The following is a 27656-nucleotide window of genomic DNA, read 5'->3' as shown; positions in this document are numbered from 1 at the left end:
ATTGAATGCTGGTTTAAGAACTGCAAAGCGATCCAAATTTCCCAAGTTCCCATCCACACATGCCTAATAATACTGAAAGGGCCATTGCAGTCCCCAACTGCAACTGACAGCACCCACAGGCCCAGCCTGGATAACCCAGGGTTTTTTTCATGGGCAGGAGGAAGAAAGAGGGAGGTGCCAGTGATGATGACAGGCAGCCAGCAGCCATACCAATGCTGAGGTCCCTCTAATGGGACAGTGATGCTGGTGTGTTACTGCTGAGCTGAGAGAGAAGGAATGGTTGCCTTCCTCTCACACAATCTGAGGCCCTCTGAGTGATCTTCCTCATTTGGGGTGCAATTCTGGCTCACCTCCTTATGGTGCACCCTGGGTAATGCAAAAGAGCCTGGACCAGCCAACCATCCATCACTCAAGGTAAGTCTAAATGCTACTTGCTTTGTGTCAGATACAGAATGATGTGGAGCTAGATGTGGCCCACCGCAACTCTTGTGTTGTTTGGAGCAGGGCTGGAGAGCTGGCATCTATAGATTGTGTGTTCTGTGGCAGGGAAGCTGGCACCTGGGTGAGTGACCCAGAACCAGCAGGCTTCTTGTGCTTGGCCAGCTCTCCCCGTGTTGTTTGGGGCAAGGCTGGAGAGCTGGCATCTGGGTGAGAGGCCCAGAACCAGCAGGCTTGTTGTGCTTGGCCAGCTGTCCCCGTGTTGTTTGCGGCAGGGCTGGAGAACTGGCATCTGGTTTTGCTGCACCCAGGTCTGCAGAGCAGACCTTGAGCAGATTGTGTTTTGTGTGGCAGTGACGTTGGCAACTGGGTTTATATTGGTTCCAGGCCTGCAGGGTTCATAGAGTAGATATAGAGGGATGTAGTGCATTTGGGTCCTATAGAGATTCTCTGGTGTGAAGTTAGGTTTGGCTTTGGGTGCCCCAGGAATTGGACCCCCTGGTCCAATTTTTTTGGGGGGGGCCTTGTGGGTTTTGTGTGGGACAGTGCCCTCAAGCTCCACAGCAGTTTGGGGAGGCTCTCCTCAAAACCTCCTGCTTCCCAGAGCCACTTTTCCCACGACAAGTACAGTGAGGAAGTGGCTCTAATTGGTTTTTTCTCACCATTGGGAGCAGTGTTCCTTTTGGGGTGCCCGCTGATGAGTGCAGTCTTTTGGGGCCAAGGGGGGTTTATGCTGGGGAATCCCCTGAAGCTGCCCTGCAATTTTGGGGCCTCTCCCTCAAACCCCCCTCTGGCTATAGCCACTTTCCCCACAGCAATTATAGTAGAGGAAGCGGCTAATTGGGCGTTCACCATCATTGGTGGCAATGGGCCTTTTGGGGAGCTCAAAGACAGGGACCCCCTGACCCAATCTTTTTGTGACTTGGGGGTTTTATAGAGGAGAGTTCCCTACGGTTCCCTGCAGTTTTTGGGGCTCTCCCTCAAATCTGCTGCCCCCCAGTAGCCTCTAATTATGCCCTATGTTGCCATTGATTTCAATGGCCCATAGGGTATAATGGTGGTATGGGGGCACCCTCTTTGGGTGCCCCTGGAATGGGACCCCCTGGCCCAATCTTTTTGGGACTTGGAGGGTTTGTAGGGGAGAGTCCTGTGAAGGTCCCCTGCAAATTTGGGGGGTCTCCCTCCCCCTCCCCTCCAGGCGGCTTCCAATATACCCTATTTTGCCATTGATTTGCATATTCGGAAATAGCTGCGCATCTACCGTATATGCGGCTATTCCGAGTACGGTAATAGGAAATACACAGTATTCCGTATTTTTTTTGGTCCCGTTTATTTCCAAATCCGTGTAATTCTGCTTTGTTTTTTGCACACCCCTAGTGGAGACCCATCTTGGGCCTCTCGATCATAGTTGAATCACTACAACCCTGAGCGGATGGGCTTAGCTAATTCAATGTGAACTTGAGGTGAACTACATTTTTAAAAGCCTCACATATACAAAGGCTCTTATGGCATGCATTACCACCACCATCCCTCACACTCACATATGTTAAAGATAAAAGAAAATGCAGGCCACATCTTAAGGGGAGCACACAATGCTAGGAACACTGCCAAAGCATAAAACAAACAAAACAAAATAAGCAGCCATCTTCCCTGCTGTAACATTTCCAGTAATTTATATAACCACATGCTCAGTAGCATCCAATAGACTCTTATATTACATCTTTTACCAGTTGTGTGTCTCAGGGACAGATGCTTTTAAAATGATTAGGTTCAATGTTGTGTTCAAAGAGATTTCATAATGTAGTTCACCTCAAGTTCACATTGAATTAGCTAAGCCCATCCACTCAAGGTTTAATTGCCTGTACTGTAGCACAAATGAGGGAGAGGCTCCCCCCACACACACACACAAGACACAGAACAAGCCGAGCTAATACTTTGGTTGAGGGAATTAGGAAATGCTATGTATGCAATTCATGACTCTAGTTCTGCTCCAGAGGAGGGCTTTTACAGCTGCCAAATGCACTCCTCTGCTTGCGTGTTCATCGCCCTAAATATTATAATCGCTCAACTGAGCTAAATGAATGAGTTGAAATCTAGGATTAAACTCCAGTGTTGAGCCATGCATACCAAAATTGGTTTTCTTCAATCCTCACTTTTGCTAATTTAATGAGGTGAAAAACCCCTCAACACAATCCTAGGCATGTTTCCTTGGAAGTCAGTCCCGATCGAGCTCAAAAGGGGCTTACTCTTGAAAGAGTATACATAGGACAGCAGGCTGAAGTAATAATAAAAACACATGAATAGTCAGAACAGCCATGGATTGCCAACATTTGACAAGCATCTTGGTTTACATCAGGGGTGGGGAACCTCCATCTCGAGGGCCGTATGCGGCCTTGAGGTCACCTGGTGTGGCCCTCAGGGATTGCTGGGCCAAACCAAGCCATGTGGCAGCCTCTTTGGGGCCTGGCTAGCCAGCAAGGATCGTGGGGGCCAGCCTTGCTGTGCAGCAGCCTCCCCAGGGCCAGGCAGGGATCACAGAGCTCAGATGTACTGTGTGGCAGCCTCCCTGGGGCCTGGCCAGCCTGCCAGAATTGCTGCAGGGCCTGGAAAAGTTACTGTCACGTTTCAGTTTGCACTTGATTATCTCAGATGGTGTGGCCTAATATGCTAATGAGTGTGTGACCTAATATGCTAATATTAGGGGATGTGGTCTAATATGCTACTGAGTTCCTGCTGGGCTTTTTCTACAAAAAAGCCCTGGACCAATGCATTTGCCTAGGGCGGGCTGGGTGTGTGTGTGTGTGCCAAATTAGGCTCTCCCCACATGACTTCAAATAGAAAAAACAATTATTTGCATTAATTTTGCTGGTCTGAATCATTCTCCCTTGGCAGAGCACTGTTTAAGTTGATAATTTTTTATGGCCCGCGAATGATGTTATAAACATCCATATGGCCCTTGCCAGAAAAAAGGTTCCTCACCCTGGTTTACATGAACCAAGGCCTCCTTGCTGAGAGTTCGGCTGCTGAAAATCCTGAAAGACCACATCCAGTTTCCTGCCTTCATGATTCTAGGTGCTGTCCAATTAGGCACTGTAGTACATAGAAAGACCTGATGGGACACAACAGTGATTTTCCATGAAGGGATTATTACGTTTCTTAGGCTGCTGCCAGATTGTTGTACACTAAATGTCACACTCACTGACAAGCAAGCTTCAAGACAGCCTCTGCAATTCTTATGCTGTTTTTAATTCTACTGCTCATTTTCTGCAAATATGCATTGCTTTCTATGAAGGGTGCCAGATGAAGAGCCAATACACAGTTGCACAGAAGTTCAAAACTGCATGAAATATACACACAGAGATAGTAGTCGCTATGCCTCCATCCCCCCGTTAGCACATTCAGCTAAGCAGCTGCAAAAAGACAGGCACGCAAAAGTGCATGCATTTCCACCCATACCAAACCCTGCTTTTTATAGCAGTCCCAATCTCTTCCTCACACTCTTTACAAGACTGCATGTGTAGGTATCAGGAGAGGGAGAGCAAGGGAGAGTATGCATCTTTTAACGTCTATGACAGCTCAAAAGTGTGGCAACAGCATGAGCTGCAAGACAAAAGTCCGTTCAAACCTCACCTCAGTAATGGAACTCGTCATGTGACCTTTGTCTGTGCTTTCAGTTCAAACCCACCCAATACAATATGAGAACACTAACCCATCTTTCACGGGGCTTGGAAGAAGTATGGAAATAATGCTCATATCATACCATGAATGCATTAAAGTGCTGCATAAATGCAGTAGTAGTATATAGGAGCAGCTCTGATGCAAGCATTTCCAACATTATGGACTTGCAATCTGGGGGAGAAGTTTAGTGCCCTTTTTACTACAGAGTCACTTGTGAACAGATCCATAGATTAAAAGATTGCACAGATATGTGGCATACACAGTTTGTTCATTAAACAGCACTCCCTGTCTGTGTTTAAAAATGTCTGGGGGGAAAACCCATGACATTTCTAAAAAAGATCCAAACTACTAATAAGCAATGCTGCATTAATAGTGCTCTCATTTTTCTGAACTAGAATTACAAAAGCCAAGTAATCAGCAGCTCTGGTATCTCTCCCTACCATCTCCAATGCATTTCATAAACTGCCCTCCACTGACCTAGCTTTTCAAAGCCACATCTGCTCTTTAAATAATATCCGCTCTTTAAATAACGGCATTTGGACTGTGATACTCAAGTATGTACATACCATCAGACAAGACACTTCTGATCACTTTCGTCTTTGCTGACATGTGCATTAAAAGGGAAGGGCAGCAATTCATCCACTTTCCTGGCCTTGTTGTCAGATGTATATTTTTTACTTCAATGTTAGTAACCAAGGGCAACACTTAAGAAGGCCTTTTCCCTTAGCGTATTCTTTCTCCCATTTCACTTCAAGAAAACTGATAACTCGTCTTAACTTTGATCTGTTTGCAGTTCCAATCATATTGGGCAATTTAATCCTGCAAGTGACAACCCCATTAATCCAGGCCTTAACCCCAGCCCCAGTTTGGAGGTCTATGGTCCAATTCAGTTGCTGTGCTCTATCTAGTCCACATGTTCAAAGGTAGTAAGTCATGCTTGCAGTCTTTTCTAACCCTGCTTTCTGGGGTTAATATTGGCTCTTGACCCCTGAGGTTGTGCACTGCCAAACAATCCTTTACAGAAGGAACCTGAAAATAGTTTTGTTTCACTGAAAACACACTGTGATCTGAGCTGCACCCAGATCTTTTTGGTATAAAATTGGAGGACTTCTGTATGCACTCTTTGGTCTAAGATTTATTTAAATCAGCTCTGTGTATGAACCAGAAGTTCCTATTTCCTGTTCATGCAATGTTGCTAAATGATTTGAAATGCAGAGAGGAGGATGGGAGAGAGCCAAAATAACAAGACAAGGTCTGCAGTAACAGGCCAGAGCCAAGTCTGAGAAACAGCAGTGGGTCAAAAACACCAAAGCACAATGACAACTTCACAGCACAGGCTGAAGAGAGTCTTCCAGCATACCATGGAGGCGGAATCTTGCATTTGCCAAAATTTAAGATCAATAGACCCAGCCTGTGCTCCCATTAAGTCTCCAATTTTGTGAGTAATTGGAGCACAATGGCTTTTCCATTGCAAGACTGTTTTGGATTCTATGAGAGTGGAAAGCCACACTCATTATATCCAAAGGTTTAGACAGAGATCAAATTCAGCTACCCCATCCTCACAACTTCCTCCTATGTATAAAATGAAGCCCTGAAAAATAACCCCCCTCCTTCTGTTATGAACAAGTTTATATACACCCAAATATTTGGCATAAGCTTTGCTGTCAATCCCTGCCAAAAAGTGTCATAACAAACCAGGAATATCACTCCACAGCTCATCAAGTTCTCCATGACTCTTAAATACATTCACTGTCAACAAACTAGTGGAAAGATATCGGCTGGGTCATTGCTTCATTACGGAAGTTATGGTTAAGTATCACCTCCAACTTACCCAAGCGTTATAATCTTCTGCAAATATGGTAGCTCCCAGATAGCTTGTCACAGAAGCTTAAGAGCTGGGGATGATCCTCATACTGAGAACACCTCATTCCAACGTGACCAGTCTTGGTAGCTTTATTTATTTAGCAAATTAACACTAGTTCTTGACTTAGTAGTCTACAAATAATTGCACAATAAAATCAAGGGTAAAGTTGAGAAATGAAAAACAACCAGCGGCAATAGCACACATGGGAAAATCTTCAGACAACAACAACAAAAAAAACAACCAATACACATGTATAACCAAACAATAAGGAAACTAGATTTTTTAAAAAATAAAATAAAACAGTGCTGAAGTAAAATCAACCAGCACCGAACTTTAGATACATCTATGGAGCCCCAGTGGGTCTCATACAAGGTTAGATTGACTGGGATCTCAAGGGGAAGACCTTTTCAGTTGCTGCCCTGCAGTTATGGAATTCCTCAGGAGCTGTCATAATGGAAGCTTTCTAGATCAAGCAGAACACGTTTTTTCTTCCAGGAGATCCTTCAGGTTAGACTGGTGCTGGATGTCACTGACCATATTTCCTATTCTCCCTTGATTATAATAGTGTTTAAGGACATTTGGTTTTATTACATATGATTTAGGTATTTTACATATGTTGTAAATGGCTTTAAATATCCCTTTTTGGATCAAAACATTTTAAAATGCAGATTAATTTTATCACCTCAAGAATCTGTATGAGAAGTTACATAATTGATGTGATCCATTAAAAAGGCCCTCTTTCCTATCTCCGGCTATCTGATCTCAGGTGGCAGTAACTGATACAGTTCCTGAAGACTGAGTAGGTTCATGTGGAAAATATGGTCTTTCAAGAATCACAGTCAAAGCAGGTAAAAACACAACCTTCAATTATACTTTGAAACATTCTAGAAACCAATGCAGATCTTTTATCCCTGGGAAAACATGTTCAAGACAGTTAATTTTATTTAATATTTAGCCTACCATATTTTGAATGGTTTGGAGTTTCCAAACAGGTGTGGGTAGGTGTGTGTATGTACAGTGCAGTAGACTTATGGCAATCCCACAGGGTTTTCAAGGCAAGTGACTAAGCAGAGGTAGTTTGCCACTGACTTTATCTGCAAAGTCTTCACTGGTGATCTTCCATCCAAGCACCGACACTGTTCAGCTTCCAAGATCTGATGAAATCAAGCTATAGTATACCATTCCACATCCTTCTAAACAGTTTTAGCAGATATTAAATAGCCATGATACTGAACCATACAGACCGACTCCTGAGAAACATCAGGACATCCACAACTGGAAAAAAAACCCAGTGTCATAGTTTTCTGATGCAACCTTTAGGGCAAAAATATGGGAACTACCAACCTGATTGCGTGACCAAGGTGTTTAATAAACTAACAGAATAGGTGCTGCTATTATGGTTACAATAGTGCTAAAATTATTCTAGACACTATTAGATGGTTTTTATTTATTTCTTTATTTATTCGATTTATATCCTGCCATCTCCACCAAGGCGGGCTCAGGGCGGCTTACAACATGAAATTCTAACAATAAGATTAATAAATATTAAAATGCATTAAATAATTTACAACAGCTAAAACAATAAAACAAAAAATGATCTAACAGTGTGGTGCTATTCTACAATCTTCCTTTGCAGTTTTTAGGCACCAGTCAATTATATGCCAACTGGAAGAGGACTGTCTTACAGGCCTTGTGGAACTGCCCAAGGTTCTGCAAGGCCCTCACCTCTTCCGGTAGCTGGTTCCACCAGCAGGGGGCTGTAATCGAAAAGGCCCTATCCCAGGTTGACTTCAGGCGGGCCTCCTTTGGCCCGGGGATTACTAGCAGATTTTGAGAACCAGATCTAAGCACTCTCTGGGGAACATGTGGGGAGAGACGGTCCCAAAGGTAGGCAGGCCCTAGGCCATATAGGGCTTTAAAGGTGATAACCAGCACCTTGTACCGAACCCGGTATGTTATTGACAGCCAGTGTAGTCCCCAGAGCCCTGGCTGAATGTGCTCCCACCTGAGGAACCCTAATAACAGCCGGGTGGCGGCATTTGGCACTAGCTGCAACTTCTGGGTTCGGCACAGGGGCAGCCCCATGTAGAGGGCATTACAGTAGTCCAACCTCGAGGTGACCGTTGCATGGATCACTGTTGCCAGATCGCCATGCTCCAGGAAAGGAACCAGCTGCCTCGCTCGCCTAAGATGAAAGAATGCGGACTTAGCAGTGGCTGCTATTTGGGCCTCCATTGTCAGGGCAGGCTCCGATAGTACCCCCAAGCTCTTGACCCTGTGTGCCATTGTCAGTGGCACACCGTCAAAGGCTGGTAGGGGAATTTCCCTTCCAGGGCCACATCGATCCAAGCAAAGGACCTCTGTCTTCGCTGGATTTAGTTTCAATCTACTCAGCCTAAGCCATCTAGCCACGGTTTGTAATGCCAGGTCCAGATTTTCTGGGACACAGTCAGGCTGGCTGTCCATGAATAGATAGAGCTGGGTGTCATCAGCATACTGGTGACAATCCAACCCATACCTCCAGGCAATCTGGGCAAGGGGGCGCATGTAAATGTTGAACAACATCGGGGAAAGCACCGCCCCCTGAGGCACCCCGCAATCAAGTGTGTGTCTCCGGGACAGTTCACCCCAAATCGCCACCCTTTGTCCCCGACCATCGAGGAAAGAGGAAAGCCATTGTAAGGCCTGTCCCTGAATCCCCGTGTCGGCGAGACAGCAAGTCAGCAACCGATGGTCGACCGTATCGAACGCTGCCGATAGGTCTAACAGGACCGCTGAGCCGCCTCGGTCCAGATGCTGCTGAAGGTCATCCACCAGAGCAACCAGCACTGTCTCCGTCCCATGGCCTGGGCGAAAGCCACACTGATGGGGGTCTAGAATGGAAGCATCCTCCAGAAAACTCTGTAACTGCAACGCCACTGCCCTCTCAATAATTTTACCCCCAAAGGGTAAAATCGAGATTGGCCGATAGTGTGCCAATTCGGCCGGATCTAGTGTTGATTTTTTCAGGAGAGGGCGGACCACTGCCTCTTTAAGAAGTGCTGGAAAACACCCTTCCATCAGGGATCTATTCACGATATCCTGTACAGGATATCTGAACTCCCTCTGGCAAGCTTCAATAAGCCAGGAGGGGCAAGGGTCCAGATCACAAGTTGTAGGGCGTGCAGTCAAGAGGATCCTGTCAACTTCCTCCAGGCTGAGAATATTGAAACAACCCAGAACACGATCAGAAAACAGGCACGGGGCCTTGGGTTCGCATACTGTCTCCAATGTGGCGGGGAGGTCATGGCGGAGCGACGCGATCTTATCTGCAAAGAAATTCGCAAAGCCTCACAGCCGATCTCCAGTTCCTTAGAATTTAGTCTGTCTTGGGCAGCGTTGTAAGAGTCCAAATTGTATTGAACAATTGTGCTGGGCACGAAATTGCAGATGCAATCTTAGCCACAAAGTATGTTTTCTTTGCGGCTTTGACTGCCATCTCATAGGACCCCCATAAACTCTCTATAAGATGTTCTAGTCGCTTCATCTCGAGCATGCCGCCATTGCCTCTCTGGTCGTCTGAGTCCTCGCTTTAATTGCCGCAACTCCTGGTTATACCAAGGTGCCGGCTTTGGACAAGGGCGCAGAGGACGCGTAGGTGCGATCTCGTCAATGGCTCTGGAGGGTCTGTCATTCCAAGACTCCACCAGGTCATCCAAGGAATCGCCAGGAGGCCAGGGATCCCGTAGAGCCATCTGGAACCATTCCGGATACATCTGGCTCCGTAGGCGAGCTAAAATACGCTCGCTGCCTAAACGGGCTTGGGGCGGGACATTCACATGAGCCTTAAGGGCATAGTGGTCTGACCATGGTACTGCTTCAGCAGTAATATTGTCCACTAAAACTCCCACCGCAAAGACCAAGTCTAACATGTGCCCCGCCTGGTGAGTGGGCGTTGTAACAATTTTGGGAGAGTCCTAGAGTTGCCATGGATGACACTAGGTCCATCACCTGACTGGAGGTTCTGTCATTGGCATGAACATTGAAGTCACCCAGGATCAAAAGCCTTAGGTACTCCAATGCCCAGCCTTTTGCAGCCTCCATCAGGGACGGTAAGGCGCCAGCTGGTGCGTTAGGCGGTTGGTACACCAGCCAGATCGCCAACCCCTCCCCAACATCCCACAGACCGGAACATTCAATGCCCTTGATCTCCGGGGCTGGGAGAGCCAGAAAGGAGTAAGCCTCTCATATGAATACAGCCACCCCTCCCCTTCGCCCGCTAGTCCGTGACTGGTGAAAGACCGAGTATCCTGGGGGGGCCATCTGGGAGAGAGCTACAGTCTCCCCATCGTGCACCCAGGTCTCGGTCACGCATGCTAGGTCCACGTCCTGCTCGAGCAGGAACTCCCTAAGGGTAGAGGTCTTATTGTTTATGGACCCGGCATTGCATAACACCAGTGACGGAGGCAAGTAATTTAACCTGGCCACACTACCTGCCACCATCGGGATGGGATGCAGGCTGGAAGGGGGTCGAGCACTGTCATGTCTCGGCCTCCTTCCCTTATAATTCTGCATGTTCCACCGTCATACCTTCCCCTCCCCAGGAGTACTGGAAATGGTAACAATTGTGTTATGTTTGATTTGTCACTGGGCATCTGGTAAACATGGAACATACCAAAGTGCAATATGCTGCCAGTTCACAGTATTTTATTTCAGGCACAGCTAATCAACCAAAATAATTCATGCTACACCAAATGTTTAAAATATTACTAATAATTAAATTTGGCTGCAATGAAAAGCAATTACGGTAATCCATAAATGGAGAATGCTGCAAAAGCCCAATACCTTAACTTCCACTGAACACAACCAAAAAGGAACTAGCCACTCTAACCTTTAAAACGGTTCCTTGTGTTGATACTGCAATGTTAAGCAGAGACTGGACTTACATACAAGAAAAGTCTTTACATGGCAGGACTTCATTCATCTGGAAAATCAACATTCTATTCAAGATCTCCATTGTTATCAGGCACTAAAATAGTTGCTGACAAAAGCCGATGCGGTTAGATGTGGTTAAGATCATGAAGCTTATCATGCTATTATAGCAGGAAAATCAACAGAGTATTTTCTTAGAAAACGCCACAAAGGCTTCCACAGTGCAGAGATTTGTCAAAACCAAGACAAAGACTCTACATGTTCCTATGCATTTAGTCACACCAAATGCATTTCTGAAGCTTGTTTAAACCCACCACCTGATCTTGTACCTGTAGGACATGCTGAAATACACTATACAGTAGGTTAAATAGCCTCTTATGCTTCCAGGGCCTGGAGGACATCAAAAGCATCTTTTGCCTTGTATAATTTGTAGTTGGCATAAAAATGAGCTGGAATGTTAGAAAGTAGATGGTTGGGTAAGGTGTTGCAGGCAGTGATTAATAGACCACATCTTTTTACTAGGTTTGTGTGTGTTTAAACCAGCTTCACTTGCTAGCCTTCACCTATGCAATAAGGGATTCTGAGTTACAGTGGTATTTCTAAAGTTTAACTCACATTAGACCACCATATCAAACCACAATTAGCAATGGGAAAACTTTGGAAGTTTCTGTATTTGAACCTAGGTGAGTGAGAAACAGTCCCAGTGTCAAATTTAAGAGATTCCTTTGTGATACTTTTTTCTACTATAGTAATATTTAAAGGGTTGCAGTTTTGCCATATGGTGTCAGTGCAGATTACGCAGAACAGCTCTAAACTCAATGCTCATTTCAGTAGAACTTTATTCTATCCAGAGCATTTTTAGTCTGTTCTTCCAAGAAACAAAGGGCAGCCCTCTCCCCATTTGAGGAGGGATAAAGAAGGCAAGAGTCAAATTATTGATGGAATCAGCACAAAAAATGCAAAGGGGGGGGGGGGGGGTGTCGATTTTTTTCTTTTGTTTTTAAAGCTATGTTTTAAGTTGGTAAATGTTATCTTGCTTTAACTGACTTACCTTTAGTAAGGGGGTAAAGAAACTTTGAACTTCCAAGGAGCTGCACTTTGAACTTATAATTGCATTTACTCATTTCCTTTTCATTCCACATTACACTCACCTCTCATTCCCTTCAACCTGGTGCTCTGATTAATTTAGGACTGAGAATTCCTTGGGGCAGGAACAAGGCTTTTGCTAATGTTGTGCTATGATTCCAATTACGTTATGTTATATAATAATACAATGAGCTGTTAGTGGTGGAAAGACCCATCATGTTGCAGCTGACTTACAGAAATCCTGTGGGATTTAAAAGGCAAGAGATATTCAGAGATAGTTTGCCATTACTTGCCTCTGCATAAAGACCCTGGACTTCTCTGGTGAACTCATAAAACTGTCTCATGCTGAATTAGTCCACCAAAGTCAGTATTGTCTACTCAGACTGGCTCTCAGGCAGAAGTCTTTCACATCACCTACTGCTAGATCTTTTAACTGGAGATACTGGGGACTGAACCTCAGCCCTTTTGCTTGCCAAGCAGATGCTCTACCACTGAGCCAAAGCTCTCCTGTCTCCTGACCCTGCTTAGTTTCAGACCTCTAACAAAAGTGGACTAGCTTGGGCCATCAAGGTCAGGGCACAATGAGCTACATAACTATATTTGTTTAAACAGAAATTTGCAAATTAACTTATACATTAGAAATAAAAATACCATGCAGATTAAAATGGAAATTATAAGGCAATGCAAGAGGCAACCAACAGAGCTATCATTTTAAAAAAAGTTGTTATTTCATAACCACCAGAGCATACATAGCCAGACAACATCTTTACAGTTATTTGCTATTCCAATTTCTGATGGCTTTTGACCTCGCATACTCCCTCAAAACAGAGTCCAGGACTCTAAATCTTAATTTTGCAGATGGGATACTCAAACAAATAAGCAATTACTGGTGCAATCCTAAAGAGCGTTTATTTCTTCTAGAGTCCTTAAACAGCTTAGGGGTCAAGATCCTGTATTACTCAATCCATCAGTTACCTGCCTCTCAAGTCTTGATCTCTGTGCCCCCAACTTCAGAGGTGAAGGGAGTAGGGGCTAGAAACAGGGCATTTTCTGTGGTGGCACCTTGCTTTTTAATCACCCTCACCTCCAGGTGGCACCTGGAGATCTCCAGCTATTATAATTGCTCTCCAGACAACCAAGATCAGTTATCCTGGGAAAAAAATGGCTGCTTTGGAAGATGGACTCTATAGCATTACAGCCCGCTGATGTCCCTCCCCTCCCCAAACCCTAACCTCCCCAAGCTCCACTCCCAAGTCTCCAGGTATTTCCCAACCCAGAGCTGGCAACCCTACCCTTGAGGCTCACCTAGTACCTACTTGATGTCTTTTAAGTGCCAGGCTGAAACACAGGCTTTTAATTGGAGATTTTACATTTATAGCTTTTTATGGATTGGTCAGAGGTCTGTTTTATGGATAGTTTTATAATGTCAATATACCTGGTTTGTTTTAAAGTCTTTCTGTTTTCATGTTGGTAACATTTGAATTGTAAACTTCCTCAGGCAGGACACTGATGAGGAGACTGCATTCCTGCTCAAAAAAAAAAAAAAAAAAGCCCTGCTCTTAAATAAGCAATGGACTTGGAAAAATGTAACTGTCTTTAGGATTCCACCATACATCTTTTACAATCCCATAGTCTTGGGTTATATAACCAGTTAAAATAAATGCAGCTGAACTATTGCAAAACATTGTTTTGCTTATTCAAAGTACTAAGATCCATATTCTCCAAAAGCAAATAAAACACTATTTACACCACTGTGCATGAAGAGCTAATGGGAAAATCTTTAGCCGTTTCATCTGCCAGCGTGCAAAGCCTCAGAGCAAATACTGGGAAAGGCAGAACTAATTTAACATGGCATATACATGGTTACATGGAAACGTTTCCCCTAGGACATTTGCTGAGATATTCTCAGATAATGGCTTCTCATACAATAACCTACAATGTTCTTTTCATGGGCATATCTGTTTAATTATGCCCTTTGGAAATGTAGATATTCCCTCCTTCTCACTTTCCCCAAAAAGCTGTAAGCAGCAGTCTACCTTTGGAAAAAATAATACAAGTTCATGTCTTCCTGCTTTTAAAAAACAAAATAAGCAGATTTTTAGTTCTCAAGATCCAATCCCCAGCTATAATGCAATACAATGATAGACAAAGATAGATGACAGATGACAGACAGACAAAAACTCTCTTCAATACCCAGCCCCAAGAATTACTTCGATGCCAAAGTGTATTTGTATCCGTTTGCTATGCTAAGGGTCTCACAGATCATATTCCAAATCCATGCTGTATGATTTCTGTTGCTCAGTTACGAACTCTGAACAAATACTCAGCCTGAAGTAGAGAGAAAAAGAAAGCACAGACAAATGCCTGGAGAATGAATCATCCACTGGAAGTAGCCTTATGGCTCCTGCAGTGTAACCGATTAGTCATCATACTCACATACAGTAGAATGGCAAAGGAAATGGTGAAGCTATTCACTGCCTTGCTCAGGCCTAACAAACTGCTCCCTGCCTCTCTTTTTAAAGAGAAGACATTATTTGAATTGACCAGGATTTGTGTGACGTAAACGTAAGCCTTTAATATGACCTTTAAGGCAAACTCATCTCTTCTAAAATATGACAAAAATGTTATATGCAAAAAATTTGAGCTAATACTTCCAGGCTACCAAGGCCTTAAGGAGCAGATTCTTGAAAGGGCCTCTAACTTGCATCTTTTATTGACTATGTTTAAAATGAGCAAGGATGTGAGGTGAGCAAAGCTGACATTGACTGTAAATGGCCCAACACAGTAAAGATAAAATTAAGGTTTAGACCCAGATTCAAACCCTCATTGTCATGAATGTCACTAGGTGGTCCTGGACTAGCCTCCTGGCATAATCTACCTCACAGGATTGTTCCGAGGATAAAATGTAAAAGAAGGCAAACCTCTCTGCTGCTTTGATCTAACTTCTCCTTCCAGCTCAAGAGTCAGAATCCAAAGCAACCAATTCACAAAGTGATCGACCCTCAACATACCTGCCTTGCTTGACACATACCACCAATTTCTTCCCTCTCTTACATGCTCACATTTCTCTCTTGCATTTTAACACTTGTGAAACATGAAATGGCCTGATTGCAGGAAGGAAGATCACCAGTGAGCCAGTTCAGCTACACAGAACAATAAAACAGGCAGTAATTCTCTGAAACAAATTACAGAAAAATGTCCAGACCCTGTGTTCCCTCACAACACAGCTTTTTTAAACCTAGCTGGAGAACATTTCAATATCAAACCAAAATTAGCAATGGCAAGATATACAGGCCAGTCTTCTTCTAGTTTCTAAGCTGCCTCATGATTCTGTTGATATGCTAGCAAATTATTTCAACAAAAGCCACGGATGTGCATATTATCCCTTCTCCATGTATGGATCCAACAGAAGAAGAGAAGCAGGGATAATCCCTACTGGTCTTGTGAAAACAAGAGTGGAAGGAAGAAATAATTACAATCCCCAGATTTCACATTTAGCACATACTGTATCTTGAGCAGGAAGACAAGCTGAGCACAGGACAGAAAAACCCCAAACCAGGAATGGTTCTTATCTTAAACGGCTAAACATGTTACTTTGCATAGACAACATGCAAACTAACTGGTTCTGGACTTGTGTACAAGAAAAACTGGAATAAATGAAGGCAAATTTTCCATGAATTATCCTTTTCTGGACAGGCCTCCATCTCAGACTGCAGATTTTGTATGTCCTCAAAAACATGGAAATCATGAAGATCTGAGCCACAGAACAAAATCCACAAGGGATTTGGTGTAAACCCCACTGAAGTTAACAGGATGTACACAAGAGAATAACAATGAAGTTTGCATCAGAGAAAAGCCAGCTGATTTTGAGAAAGTGTGTAGATCAGCTTTTTACTAACCACATAAAGCATTTCAGTTTTCTCCTTTTAAAAAATAAAATAGTCACGTGATCTGTCATGAACCTATCCTGGGTCTGTGTGTGTTTGCATGCAAGCAGTGTGTTCATCTGCAGGAAAAGCATGCTCCTCTTCTTCATGCCACCTTCCCAAGCTAAAATCCAGCCTCCCACATCACCAGTGACTTGGAGATCATTAGTAAAGTCTGCTTCTAGGTATCTGCAAAGGGCAGTTTCCCATCTACTTCAGTCCTTCCCATGTGTGTGTCTGTGTGCATGGCTAAGGCGTATCCGAAGGAGTTTGAAACACAGTCTGCTCTCTTAAACAGGAAAACTATTGCTACAGGTTAAACTAGAGCACAAGGCATGAAAATTAACTATCACACCTACTGGTTGTACAGACCTTAAAAAACAAAGAAAGCTAAAGTTAACAATACAGAAGATTTACCTCCAACATCTCTTCCTAAATGCAAATCCTAATCCCTCCATCTGCTCCATGCAGGGGATTCCAACATCTAGCACTGAACAATGTTACAGGATGTTTCAACTTTTCAGCCCTTCCTGCCATAGCAAGCAGAAAGCCTCTTCAAGATTTTGGGAACTCACTCCTACATGGAAAGATGAACCCTGATGTCCCAGTCATCCATGGGTGCACATTTCACACATCTCAATACCCACATTATTTATTATTTATTTTATTCCATTTTTATCCCACCCTGCCTGCAAGCAGGCACAGGGTGGGTTCATTCATAAAACCACACAATAATTAAAATGCATCTAAAATAGAACATCAGCATTAAAACTAATTGGTGCTTTGACAGATATCCACCCAACTGGTCACTCAGACCTGAGGTCTGGAGGGGAGGCCAGGTATAAAGTGAACACCTGCTGCCTCAACTAAAGGCCTGGCAGAATCATGTTTTACTACAGATATCCATCTTGCCCTTCCTGGCAGGCAGAGCAAGTGGTAATTTCTCTGCAGAAACCCATCTCCATTCCCCCCCCCCCCATTTTTAAAAAAAGTATTGTGTGTGCATGCACATGTGCTTGCATGTCTGGAAGTCATGATGACTTCTAGTGACCTTGGAGGTCTCCCCTCCAAGGACTTGCCACAGTAGGTCCTGCTTAGCTTCTGAGATCTGGCAAGATTGGATACAACCCATCTCTGTTCTTGAACCTCTTGGTGCATTTTATGGCTCTCTTCTCTTGGAATGCAAGCCAGTGCCAGGAGCCAGGAACTCTGTAGTGAGCTTCACAGTACCTTACATCTCTGAATCATGACATAATCTACAATCACTCTTCTAACAGTGCTCTCTTAACCAGTTAATGGGTTTAGAAGGGTGTAACTGTTTGTAAGATTGCATTTTAAATGTGCTAGTTTCTTCCTGTGTGTGTGCTCTCCTTCTTTTTCACAGGAAATGGCATATTAAAATTAAGAAACATAGTACAAGGAGGATGGTGCCATATATACACATTGGACAAGAAGGTTCATTATAAACTAGCTAATCAATTGGCAGTGAGCTTTGGATCACAGTATTACAGGAATTGCTTATTTCTCAATCAAAGAAACCAGTGAGATCTATAAAGTCATTAACATTGGCTCAATTATGCCCAATATGATTATGAAAAAATTAACACTAACTGCCTTTTCATGACAATCATCTCAACAAGTTGGTAGATATGCGGACTTTACATCAATGTTATTCAGTGTCTAAAAACAGCTTTAAAGACTCCACACTCCTAACCCAGCCATGCCACCTCATACATATGTATTGTCATTTCACATTTTTTGCATTACAGAAATACATAATTCATTGCCCCATCAGGTTTATATGCACTAAGGGAATTAATGAGAAGAATGACATTCAGTGGCCTTGCTAACCAATCAGAAAGCAGCTCTGGGCAGCAGTCAGCTTCATTTTAAATGTGCAGCTGGTTCTAAATCTAACTGACATCACAAATACAGATCAAAGCACCATGCAGAGCAGATAACTTCTTTTGAAGTCAGGATCGTGGGCCACATTTTTGTCTACAAATCACTAAGGCTGCCAGTGATTAGGCTGTGCACACAATCACTAGCTTCAAGCCAAAAATTGTTTCTGCAAAACCTCAAGCAAGTAATCTTGATTTATATCAGCAGTGCCGTTCTAAAAAAAAAAAAAGACTCGAAAGGAGTAAAGGTGGAACTGTGTGTAGTCTCATAGAACACATGGCTTTGTGAAAGTCTGATTTTTTTTCAATTAACACAAAAAGACACAAGGTTAGTGGGGCATGCTGAAAACCCATGGGAAACTAGCTTATAGATAAGCTTTTTACAGCACAATCCTAAGCAGAGCTAAACAGTCTTAGAAGGTTGTTTAGGATTTCACTGCTAGATTCTTGAACTTGCAGATCGAAAATTCTCCACCGCAATACTAGAAAAATTGGATTGAGTCCAATTACTTCCTTTTGTAAGGTCAAAGAGCCTTCCTTTACAGCAGAAGGAATCCCGAAAGACTACACACTTAGCAAAAGGAAGTCACTGAATCCAATCTGAAGAAAAGGTAGCATCAGTTACACTACAGCAGGGTTTCTATACCAGGGCAGGGTTTCTACAGGAACGCCATATGTGCCCTTCAAAAATATTAGCCTCGTAAAGACTAATTACAAATTTGTTATTCATTATTGACCCCCCCCCTAATTTGTCTTCCTCCTCTTTTCCCAGCTCTCCTGCAACTTAATCCTTACCAAAAATATCTCAAATTCTGCACATATACAAAAAATGCCCATAAATCAGAACTACAGAATCAGTACATAATATTTTGACAGCTTGTTAACACATTAAACACAGATCTTCTTTGATACAGCACAAGCTTTTTAAAAAAACCTTATTTTGGTAAACAAGTTAAAGTCAACATGATGAATCTTTCAAAGGTACCAAGTTGTAAGCATGTCAGTCAGTCTCACCCAGGCTGAAACAAACAATGCATTTGGTCATATTCGCCTAAGGAAGAGCTGAGACTGCATGACATTTCATGTTTCTTTTTCCCATCATGCTGTTCCTGAGGGTCTGCCAGTTCCTAGGAAGAAAATTTGGGGAGGTTCAATGAGCTGTACTGGTAAGGTAGAAATCAGTGGTAATAAGATATAAAGTGGCTTATATGAAATAGAGTACACATTGTCTGTTAAAGCTTCAGGCTGAACAAGGATAAAAAGAAAAGATGAAAACATCCTACAATCAGTCCTTATCTTCCAAAAACGTAACTGCCTATAAGTGTTCAAAACTGGTCACAGAACTGGTCAAAGTTCTGATGCCTGCACATAACTGCCAGAAAGGAGTGGCATGTACATAACTAGATTAGTACAAATATTCATCACATTTGCATATATTTGCTTAATAATGGATTATCAGTATATAAGCAGCAAAGCAGTAACAGTGAGGCCAACATAAATACAAAAATCTTCCATAACAATTTTTCAGCAAAAATCACATATTTTTTTTTGGGGGGGGGAATCACTGCTAATTCATCTTCTTTTAAATTAAACTCTTATCTGTCTGTAAAGAAGAGACCAAAGAACACTAAGAAATTAAGAGGATTTGCCCTACCAGAGAAGCATGCTGTGGTGGTGAACTCACTAAAACCAGAGTTTGTTCCATCAAGACAGACAACAGCCAGATAAGTCTGTTTTCGGCTGGGGTGACGGGATTCAGGAAGAAGTGGCCCACCACTTGAAGCACTGAAGCATTCTCTTTTTTTGGCAACAAAACTCACTGCATATTTTCACAAAGTGATCATTTTTATAAGAGGACTCTTTTTGATTTTTCAAGCACACCTATCAAACTTCAGACTGTCAAAGAGAAGATATTCTCGAACTTATGTACATGACAATTTGCTATAATTTACTGTTTTTTTACTGTAGCAGTTTTTAGTACTTGATACACAGATAATTTATGCTCTTCCTTTGCCCTAAATTAGTTACATTAAAGGCTGCTTGCAAATAAAACAATAAAACCATTTCTTTAAAAAAGATCCACAATTCAAACAATCCAAACACAATATCAATAAACTGGAACTGTATTAGAGCCAGTTTGGTGTAGTGGTTAGGTGCGTGGACTCTTATCTGGGAGAACCAGGTTTGATTCCCCACTCCTTCACTTGCACCTGCTGGAATGGCCTTGGGTTAGCCATAGCTCTGGCAGAGGTTATCCTTGAAAGGGCAGTTGATGGGAGAGTTCTTTCAGCCTCACCCACCTCACAGGGTGTCTGCTGTGGGAGGAGAAGATATAGGAGATTGTAAGCCGCTCCGAGTCTCTGATTCAGGGAGAAGGGTGGGGTATAAATCTGCAATTCTTCTATTAATAATAATAAATTTTATTTGTATCCCGCCCTCCCCACCTAGGCAGGCTCAGGGCGGCTAACAGCATTTCATAAAACATACAATAATAGATATAAACTTTAAATTTAACAATATAAAACTTTAAAATTTAACATCATTAAAAACCAGTCAGTATAATTAAGATTTTATAGCTTAGTCTGACAGTGACGATGGTATTTTGACGCTAGTTCTGTCAGTTTATACAATTTACACAGCGGTATAAGTCTTTGATTAGGACCGCATTAGCGGATCCTTAATTAAACAGCCTTGTTCAGCAGTCCATATATGCTAGCCTGAAGAGGGTGGTCTTGCAGGCTCTGCGGAACTGATCAAGGTTCCGCAGGGCCCACACCTCCTCAGGGAGCTGATTCCATAGGGCAGGGGCCGCGACTGAGAAGGCCCGTGCTCGGGTGTTCTGAAGTTTGATCTCTTTCGGCCCAGGGATAGTCATTATATTTTTCCCGGCTGACCTCAGTGCTCTCTGGGGTTCATATGGGGAAAGACGGTCCCTCAGGTAGGCTGGTCCTCGGCCATTACAGCACTAAAGCGATCAAAACAGTAAAAAAAGAAAAAGCAAATTCTAACATGCTTGACAAAAGCTTCTTGAATTCCTAAATGCTGTCCAGAATAAAAACATCTTAGCCAGACATCTGAAAAGTAGAATTACAAATGACCATTTTGGGAGAGCACTCCACAGCCTGGGCCCTGTCCCTCATTATCACCCTCCTGGCTTCTATTTTGAGGTAGCACATAAAGCAGGGTCCCAAGAGATTTAAGAGCATGGGTAGATCTGCAACCCTCTATTTTTGTTTGGATTCCTCTAATTATTCTGTATTCATCATAAAGAGCAACCTCGTGGCACAGAGTGGTAAAGTTGCAGTACGGCAGTCTTAAGCTCTGCTCATGACCTGAATTCTATCCCGGCGGAAGCTGGGTTCAGGTAGCCAGCTCAAGGTTGACTCAGCCTTCCATCCTTCCGAGGTCGGTAAAATGAGTACCTAGCTTGCTGGGGGGGGAAAGCATAGATGACTGGGGAAGGCAATGGCAAACCAACCCGTTAAAAAGTCTGCCGTGAAAACGTTGTGATGCAACGTCACCCCAGAGTCAGAAACAACTGATGCTTGCACAGGAGACTACCTTTACCTTCATCATCATAAAGAGCTTTCCAACTTTACGAACGATTTACCTGGTATCATGGTATAGAGGGAGATCAGAACCTATTGCACAGTATCTTTGGGATACTGCTTCACTATGCCTAGTGAAATACAAAATCCTGTTGAATACCCCAGCCTTTGCACTACAGCATGCCAAGCAGGGCTTGCTAGCAGCAGTGGGCAAGGCCTAAGAGGGCCTACTGGCAATTCAAGTTGGCAGAGAAAACCCAAATGTTAAGTGAAAGGGTATCTACAGAGGTTTTTTTCACACCATTCTAGTATAACACAGCACTAAGCATTTTGGTGCTTGCACTGTTTCAATCTTGTTATGTTAATCAGCTACTACAAATGCATTTGTTACGGCTAAAAGTAAGTTCTCAAGTGCAAGCCTAGACACAACACAGGGATAGAGCTACTTCTTCATTGAGTAAGCCCCCTGAAAAACCAGAGGAAATTACTTTGGAATAAACACTCATGGCATTGGACTGAAAATCTTTCAGGCAAGCTTACAAAATAACACACTTCTGCATAAAAAAGCACCAAAGAGTTCTTCCAGAGACTGTCCTGTGTACATCTGTTATAGATTTAGCAACTGCCTAACAAAGTCCAGATCTCTCCATAACATCATCAAGGCCCCCAAACGGTACTTTTCTCTATCCCAACACAGCCCATGCTTGTTTAGTCCTTGTACAAGAACTTGTTACCACTCAACTTGTTTAAAAAAAATCACAGTAATGGAAGCAAAACTCTGTTACCTTCCTAGATGGAGGAAATTTCAATATACTTGCTTTTTTTGCATAACATATTAAACTAATTGTGGGAAGAAGCAAAGAGAAACCTGAAAGTCCCACCCTCTAACTGCTAGAAATCCTGGTGCTTCCTCTTAACAAGCCAGAGGAAATCCTGTGTTTATACTGTAAGTGAAGCACATGACCAAGGATGCAGATGTGGAAGAACAGGGCTAGAGTCAAAAGAGATGCAAGGGTTGGTGACACCAAAGACCACCATGCTCCCCATTTCCTTTAAGATGTGCTACACCACTATAAAGTGGCATCTTGACCTATGTTTTCAATAATTTGAGAATGAAAGCAAGCTTTAAAAGCTTTAAATGAGGCCTGGAAAACACCCTGCTTTAATTAATAATGCCACACTAGATATCTCTTGTTTAAGCTGTATTGATAATATTAAGCACATTGCTATAAAAGAGGTTTCATTGCCAAACTGTGTCTGCAGAAGTATTGGCACTTTTAAGTACAACAAGGTTACATTTTGCACTGCTGAGTTAAGCCAGCATTGAAGTCAGGCCAGCATTGGTGCCCCTGCTGTGGACAGCTCATGCCACAATGGAAACACCTCTATTTCTCTGGAACTTTTGTCTCTGCTTTCCTTCTAATCTGGCTCCCAATCAAACCCAAAAGGTCAGTGTCCCTCCTCTAATTCAGCAGAAGCCTGCTGAAATTAATGGCCAGCATTTTTATATCTCACATTCCTGGACCTCATCATCCTTATCAAGTTTGTTTATCGCCAGCCTCTGCCATCTTAACCACTGTGCCCCAAAGGTTCAGGAGTAAGCACTCCATTTGCCTAACCAAGTGACTTCCCCCAAGTGTGAACCATAGAAAGGCAGAAAAGAATCTACCTAGAACATGTGTCATATAGAAGTCATTCATTAGAAACAGTGAGCATAGGAAAAGAAGCTGCCCAGGTGGCCTTCCTTTACCAACACTTCTTTGCAGAGGCCGACTGGGTGCACTGTGGTAGGCAGAGACATTGAGTTCTGAAGGAGGAGGGGTTATACTTCCCCTGAAACAGTAGGCTCATCATTTAGGGTGCTGATGGACCCTAGGCTACAGCGGCAAGTTTCTGTGGTAGCTTGTAGTGTTTTCTATCAGGTTTGACTGACATGCCAGCTACAGCCACTCTTTGAATGGTGTGATTTGGTCTACGCTTCAATCACATACTGGGTTCCAGTGCTGTAAAGTATTTCACATGAGGCTGCCTCTGGGGACTGCCCAGAAACTTCTTTATTTCAATTTTTAACTGATCTTGATGGTAATAACTGAACTACTAGATAACCAGAACTACTTGTTTCCTGAATTTTTTTCTTGAAAGTGATATATTTTGGCAAGCATTCTCTAGCTCCCTCATTTGGAAATGAGAGGGGGGGGAGAGATCCTGAAAGATCACCATGCCTGCCTGCTGGTTACCAGGCAAAATTCTAAGAGTCAGTATTTACATTTAAGGCCCTAAACCAGGGCTGGCCGAACTGAGGCTTAGGAGCCACATGTGGCTCTTGCACACATATTGTGTGGCTCTCCAAGTCCCCTCCATCCCATTAGTTGGCTTGGAGAAGGCATTTCTCTCTTTAAATCATTTCTCCAAGCCAGCTGGCAGCTTGGGAAATGCGTTTAAAGTTGCTTTCTTTCCACCTCTCCTTCCCTCCCCATTCCCTTTCCCTGCTTGCTTGCCTTCCAGCTTTGAAACATCTGATGTTCATGTCTTGCAGCTCTCAAAAATCTGACATTTATTCTATATGGCTCTTACATTAAGCAAGTTTGGCCACCCCTGCCCATTTAGCTTTGGACCAGATCACTTGAAGAAGCACCTCATTCCACATAGTCGAAATAAAGTTTTTGCTTCCAACCACTGGTCTTGGTTTCCCTGCCACTGGAAGTGAGGCAGGAAGAGACAAAAATAGGGCCTTCTTTGTGGTGGCGCTGCACCTGTGAAATGCCTTCTTCCTTAAAACTCACCAGACACCTACTTGTCCGGGCTGGCAAACTCCTGATGAAACATTTTGTTCACCCAAACTTTTAATGCAGCTTTATTTCACTTTCCTGTTATGCTATCGATCTGGCTTACGCTTTTATTACCTGCTTTTACATCATAATTGGTTTACAAACTATAGATTGGACTGACTGTTGTTTTAATTTAAAATACAAATGGAGGTGGTTTTACTATTGATAAGTTTAGTCAAATCATTTTGTGTTGTTGTTTTCAAACTCTGTCATATTATTTGTTTCTCTGACATTAGTTGCTTCAAGCAGATTTTGAAGAAATGGAGTAAAGATATTCCCAATAAATGAAGCAAGTAATATTTCAGATTCCTAGTAGTCAGACTTACCCACAACCAAACAGGAATTCAAATTCCTAGGGACCAAGTATCATATTTCTAGGAACCTTGGCAATCATAATACTGGAGGATCTGCAGTTTTGTCAGGAACTGTTAACAACTACAGCTTCATCCCCTCACCATTGGATACTGGGCACTGATGTGCTGTAAGAATTGTTCCAAATTGGACTGTCTTGCCCACGCAGGATAATGCAATTATGTATTACTGCAGCACAACTTCCGGTGTTTATTCTGCCACTTTCAACATGCCTAATAGAAAATTCATCAGATATCAACAGCACAACCTTTCAGCATAGCTTCTCAAACCGTTAGCTAATTTTTTCAATTATAAACTCCAGATTCATTTTTTAATAGTCATAAGAAGAGCATACCGGATCAAACTTACTGGATCAAATGTCCATCCAGTGCAGCATCCTGTTTTTGCACAATGGCCAACCAATAGCTGAGCCCCCACCCCCAGCAGTGGCATTTGGAGGTGTTTCCCTCTGGATATGGAGGCTCTCCTCACCCAGCATTGATGGACCTCTCCTCCTTATTCCTGTCTAACCCCTTCTTAAAGCTATCTATGTATGTGACTATCACTACTTCCCCTGGCAGGGAAGTCCTCAGCTCTCAAACATCAGTGAGTAAAGAAGTGTTTCCATTTCTGTATTCTACACCTATTTCCCAACACTTTCATTAGATGTCTCCATTCTAGTATTATGGGAGACGGAGAAAAAGCTCCCTCCATCCATCTTTTCCATCCCATGCATTTTATAAACCTCTATCAGGTCTCCCCTTAGCCCTCTTCAGCCTTAGTTCATGTTGTTAAGCCTTGGAAATCGACCTTACCCAAAACACTGGACTACTCTGAGTACCACTGGCGACTGACAAATTATTTATTTCCAGAGAATTAGTCTGGAAATCGAAAATAGATGTGTTCCAGAGGTCCTGTACTGAATCCCCTGTCAAGAAGCACTCGGGGATGGGCACAGTGCACACAAGAGCGCTGCAAGGGCGGGGGGGGGGGGGGGAGAATGGGAGAAAAGAACATTTCCAATCACCCGAGTTCCAGAATATTAATCTCCTGAGTATCCTCTTTCCTACACATTTGCACCGCAGCGCGAGAAGAACCAGCGCAGATGTCACAGGAAGGACACGATGCATTAGCGAAACAGAATTGCTGAGCTGCTTCTTTAAGGGGTCTGCATGGCCTTACGCCAACAAAAGGAGGAGGGAAAGATGCAGGCTCCGGCTGCTGCTGTGAACACTGCACAGTTCCGAGGAGCAAGGAGGGAGGGGGGTGTGTGCGTGGGTTGGGGATGCGCCTCGTGCGAGTTGCTCGAAGCCAACAGATGACGCAGCTGCCTTCCGGCAAGGGCTGCGCATTGGCCGGACCGAGCCAGGGGGCGGGGTTGCAAGGCGCTGCAATAGCCACGCATCTCAGCCAGTCCTGCCCAGGAGAAGGGAGGGGAGGGGAGGCACGCGCCACAGCTGGTCTTTGTAATCTCGGGGCGAGCTGGGGTGCTTGGAAATCTGCACGACAGGCGCTTCACGAGCGACTGGGCATGCAGCAGGCATTCACGTGCAAGGAGTGTCGACGAGGAGGGGGACACGGCCCACCTCCAGACCTCAAGGTCACGCGGCCGCGACGCTTCCGACTGCGCTCTACCCACTAGCCCACACTTCCCTGCCTCTCGCATTTATTCCCCGCAAAGAGCAGCTGGCATGCACGATGCTCCAAACTACAGCAGCCGACGTACCCTTTCTTTACCGTCAACACGGCTGGCACCGCAGTCAGGCAGTTGCTCCTGCACCCACCCTCCTCCCCCCTCCCCGAGTGAAAGGCGAAGCGGGCGCCCTCACCTCCTTCAGCTGCTCCATCTCGGTGCGGATGGTCTCGTACTCCAGCTCCAGCTCCTCATATTGTTGCTTCAGCTGCTGCTTCTCCTCCAGCACTGCCAGCCCGTACTCGGCAGCCTGGATCTTCTCCCGGGTGGTCTCGCCCAGCTCCTGGAAGAGCCGCTTGATCTCAGTGCGCAGCCACTCGGGTTCCGATTCCATCACCAGCTTGGTGTATTCTTCCTCTTCCATGGACAGAGACATCTTTGGGGACAAGGCTGCGAGAAGGGGGTTTCCAGACGGAGCAAAAAGAGGTAGGGGAAGCAAGCAGGAGGGATAGGCTGTGGCAAACCCCCTTTCGCAGCCTTTAAAACCACGGCAGCCGTCGGCTTGCCATCCCCCTCTCCCTGCCAGCGCAATCTTCCCAGGCTGCCATTAAACAAGGAGGCTTCTTGCGCCTGCCGAACACGCCAGCGATCTGGTGGCTCCTTACACCATGATGCGTCCTGCGAAACTAGCTGGGAATGTAAACCGCAGTGAAATCATTCAAAAGGAACGGCCAGCCAGGGAGCCTGCGGCATTCTAGGACTTGTAGTCCCGGCTGCCTCCCAGTCAAGCTTACGTATGTCTCTAGCGGACTACCAGTCCCACAATGCCTAGAGAGGCGAGCCAGATGGAAAGGCAGCCCTGCCCTCTTGAAGGAATTTGTGCTGGAGGAACAACCTAGCAAGCAAGTAGTGTGATTATCACCATTAGAAGGCTGAATCTGGGCAGGCAACTTCCTCTGGGATGCTGACCCCTGCAGGCCGTGCCCAGAAACACGCTGCGTGCGGCTGTGGCGATTGGCAACGTAAGGGTTCCGCAGCAACCTCCTAGTGGGCTCTCATCCCTACTGGACCTTTCCTACTCAGACCATAGTCACAGCCATGATGACCTGCGATGAGAATGAAAGTTGAAATCCTGCTGATCTTTAAGTGCAAAGCTCACAAACACCGGTGTGTTAAATTTTCCACATTTCCAGATAACAGGAAATACTTATAAAGAGTCTACAACAAGCGCCCTTAAAATTGAGGTTTTATTTGCAATTTAATCTTGGCCTTGTGCTGGAACAGTCCTTTAATATTCCCTCTGAAAGGAACTTACATATTGTGTTCTAAGGTGCATTCCTTTCCCGAGGGCAAAATCATTCTTCTACACAGTCTACCCCCCCTCCTCATAGAGCAGTTGTGCTTCCTTTGTTCCCTATTGGCTGAGGAAGGAGGGTACCATAGGCATCACTTCTAGGAACAGTTTTCTGAGTCTGCCCTCTTGCATCCCATG

General features: G+C 44.0%; 1 protein-coding gene across 3 annotated transcripts in view; it reads right to left on the bottom strand.

Moving 5' to 3' along the window:
• The window catches only part of BICD2 (BICD cargo adaptor 2), a 160904-nt gene extending 133950 nt beyond the window's left edge, over window positions 1–26954 (bottom strand). For 2 of the 3 annotated variants that reach the window (XM_060239804.1, XM_060239805.1), the window contains exon 1: window positions 26361–26953. In XM_060239804.1, the coding sequence (XP_060095787.1) occupies window positions 26361–26600 (240 nt within the window). In that variant the 5' untranslated portion in view covers window positions 26601–26953. Of the gene's footprint in view, window positions 1–26360 lie in introns of all 3 variants that reach the window. The other variant, XM_060239803.1, reaches the window with a different exon arrangement.
• Between the last annotated feature and the right edge of the window lie 702 nt (window positions 26955–27656).

Source organism: Heteronotia binoei, chromosome 5 (genome assembly GCF_032191835.1).
Source record: "Heteronotia binoei isolate CCM8104 ecotype False Entrance Well chromosome 5, APGP_CSIRO_Hbin_v1, whole genome shotgun sequence".
Taxonomy (NCBI): Eukaryota; Metazoa; Chordata; class Lepidosauria; order Squamata; family Gekkonidae; genus Heteronotia; species Heteronotia binoei.
This window is presented reverse-complemented; position numbering and strand designations above follow the sequence as displayed.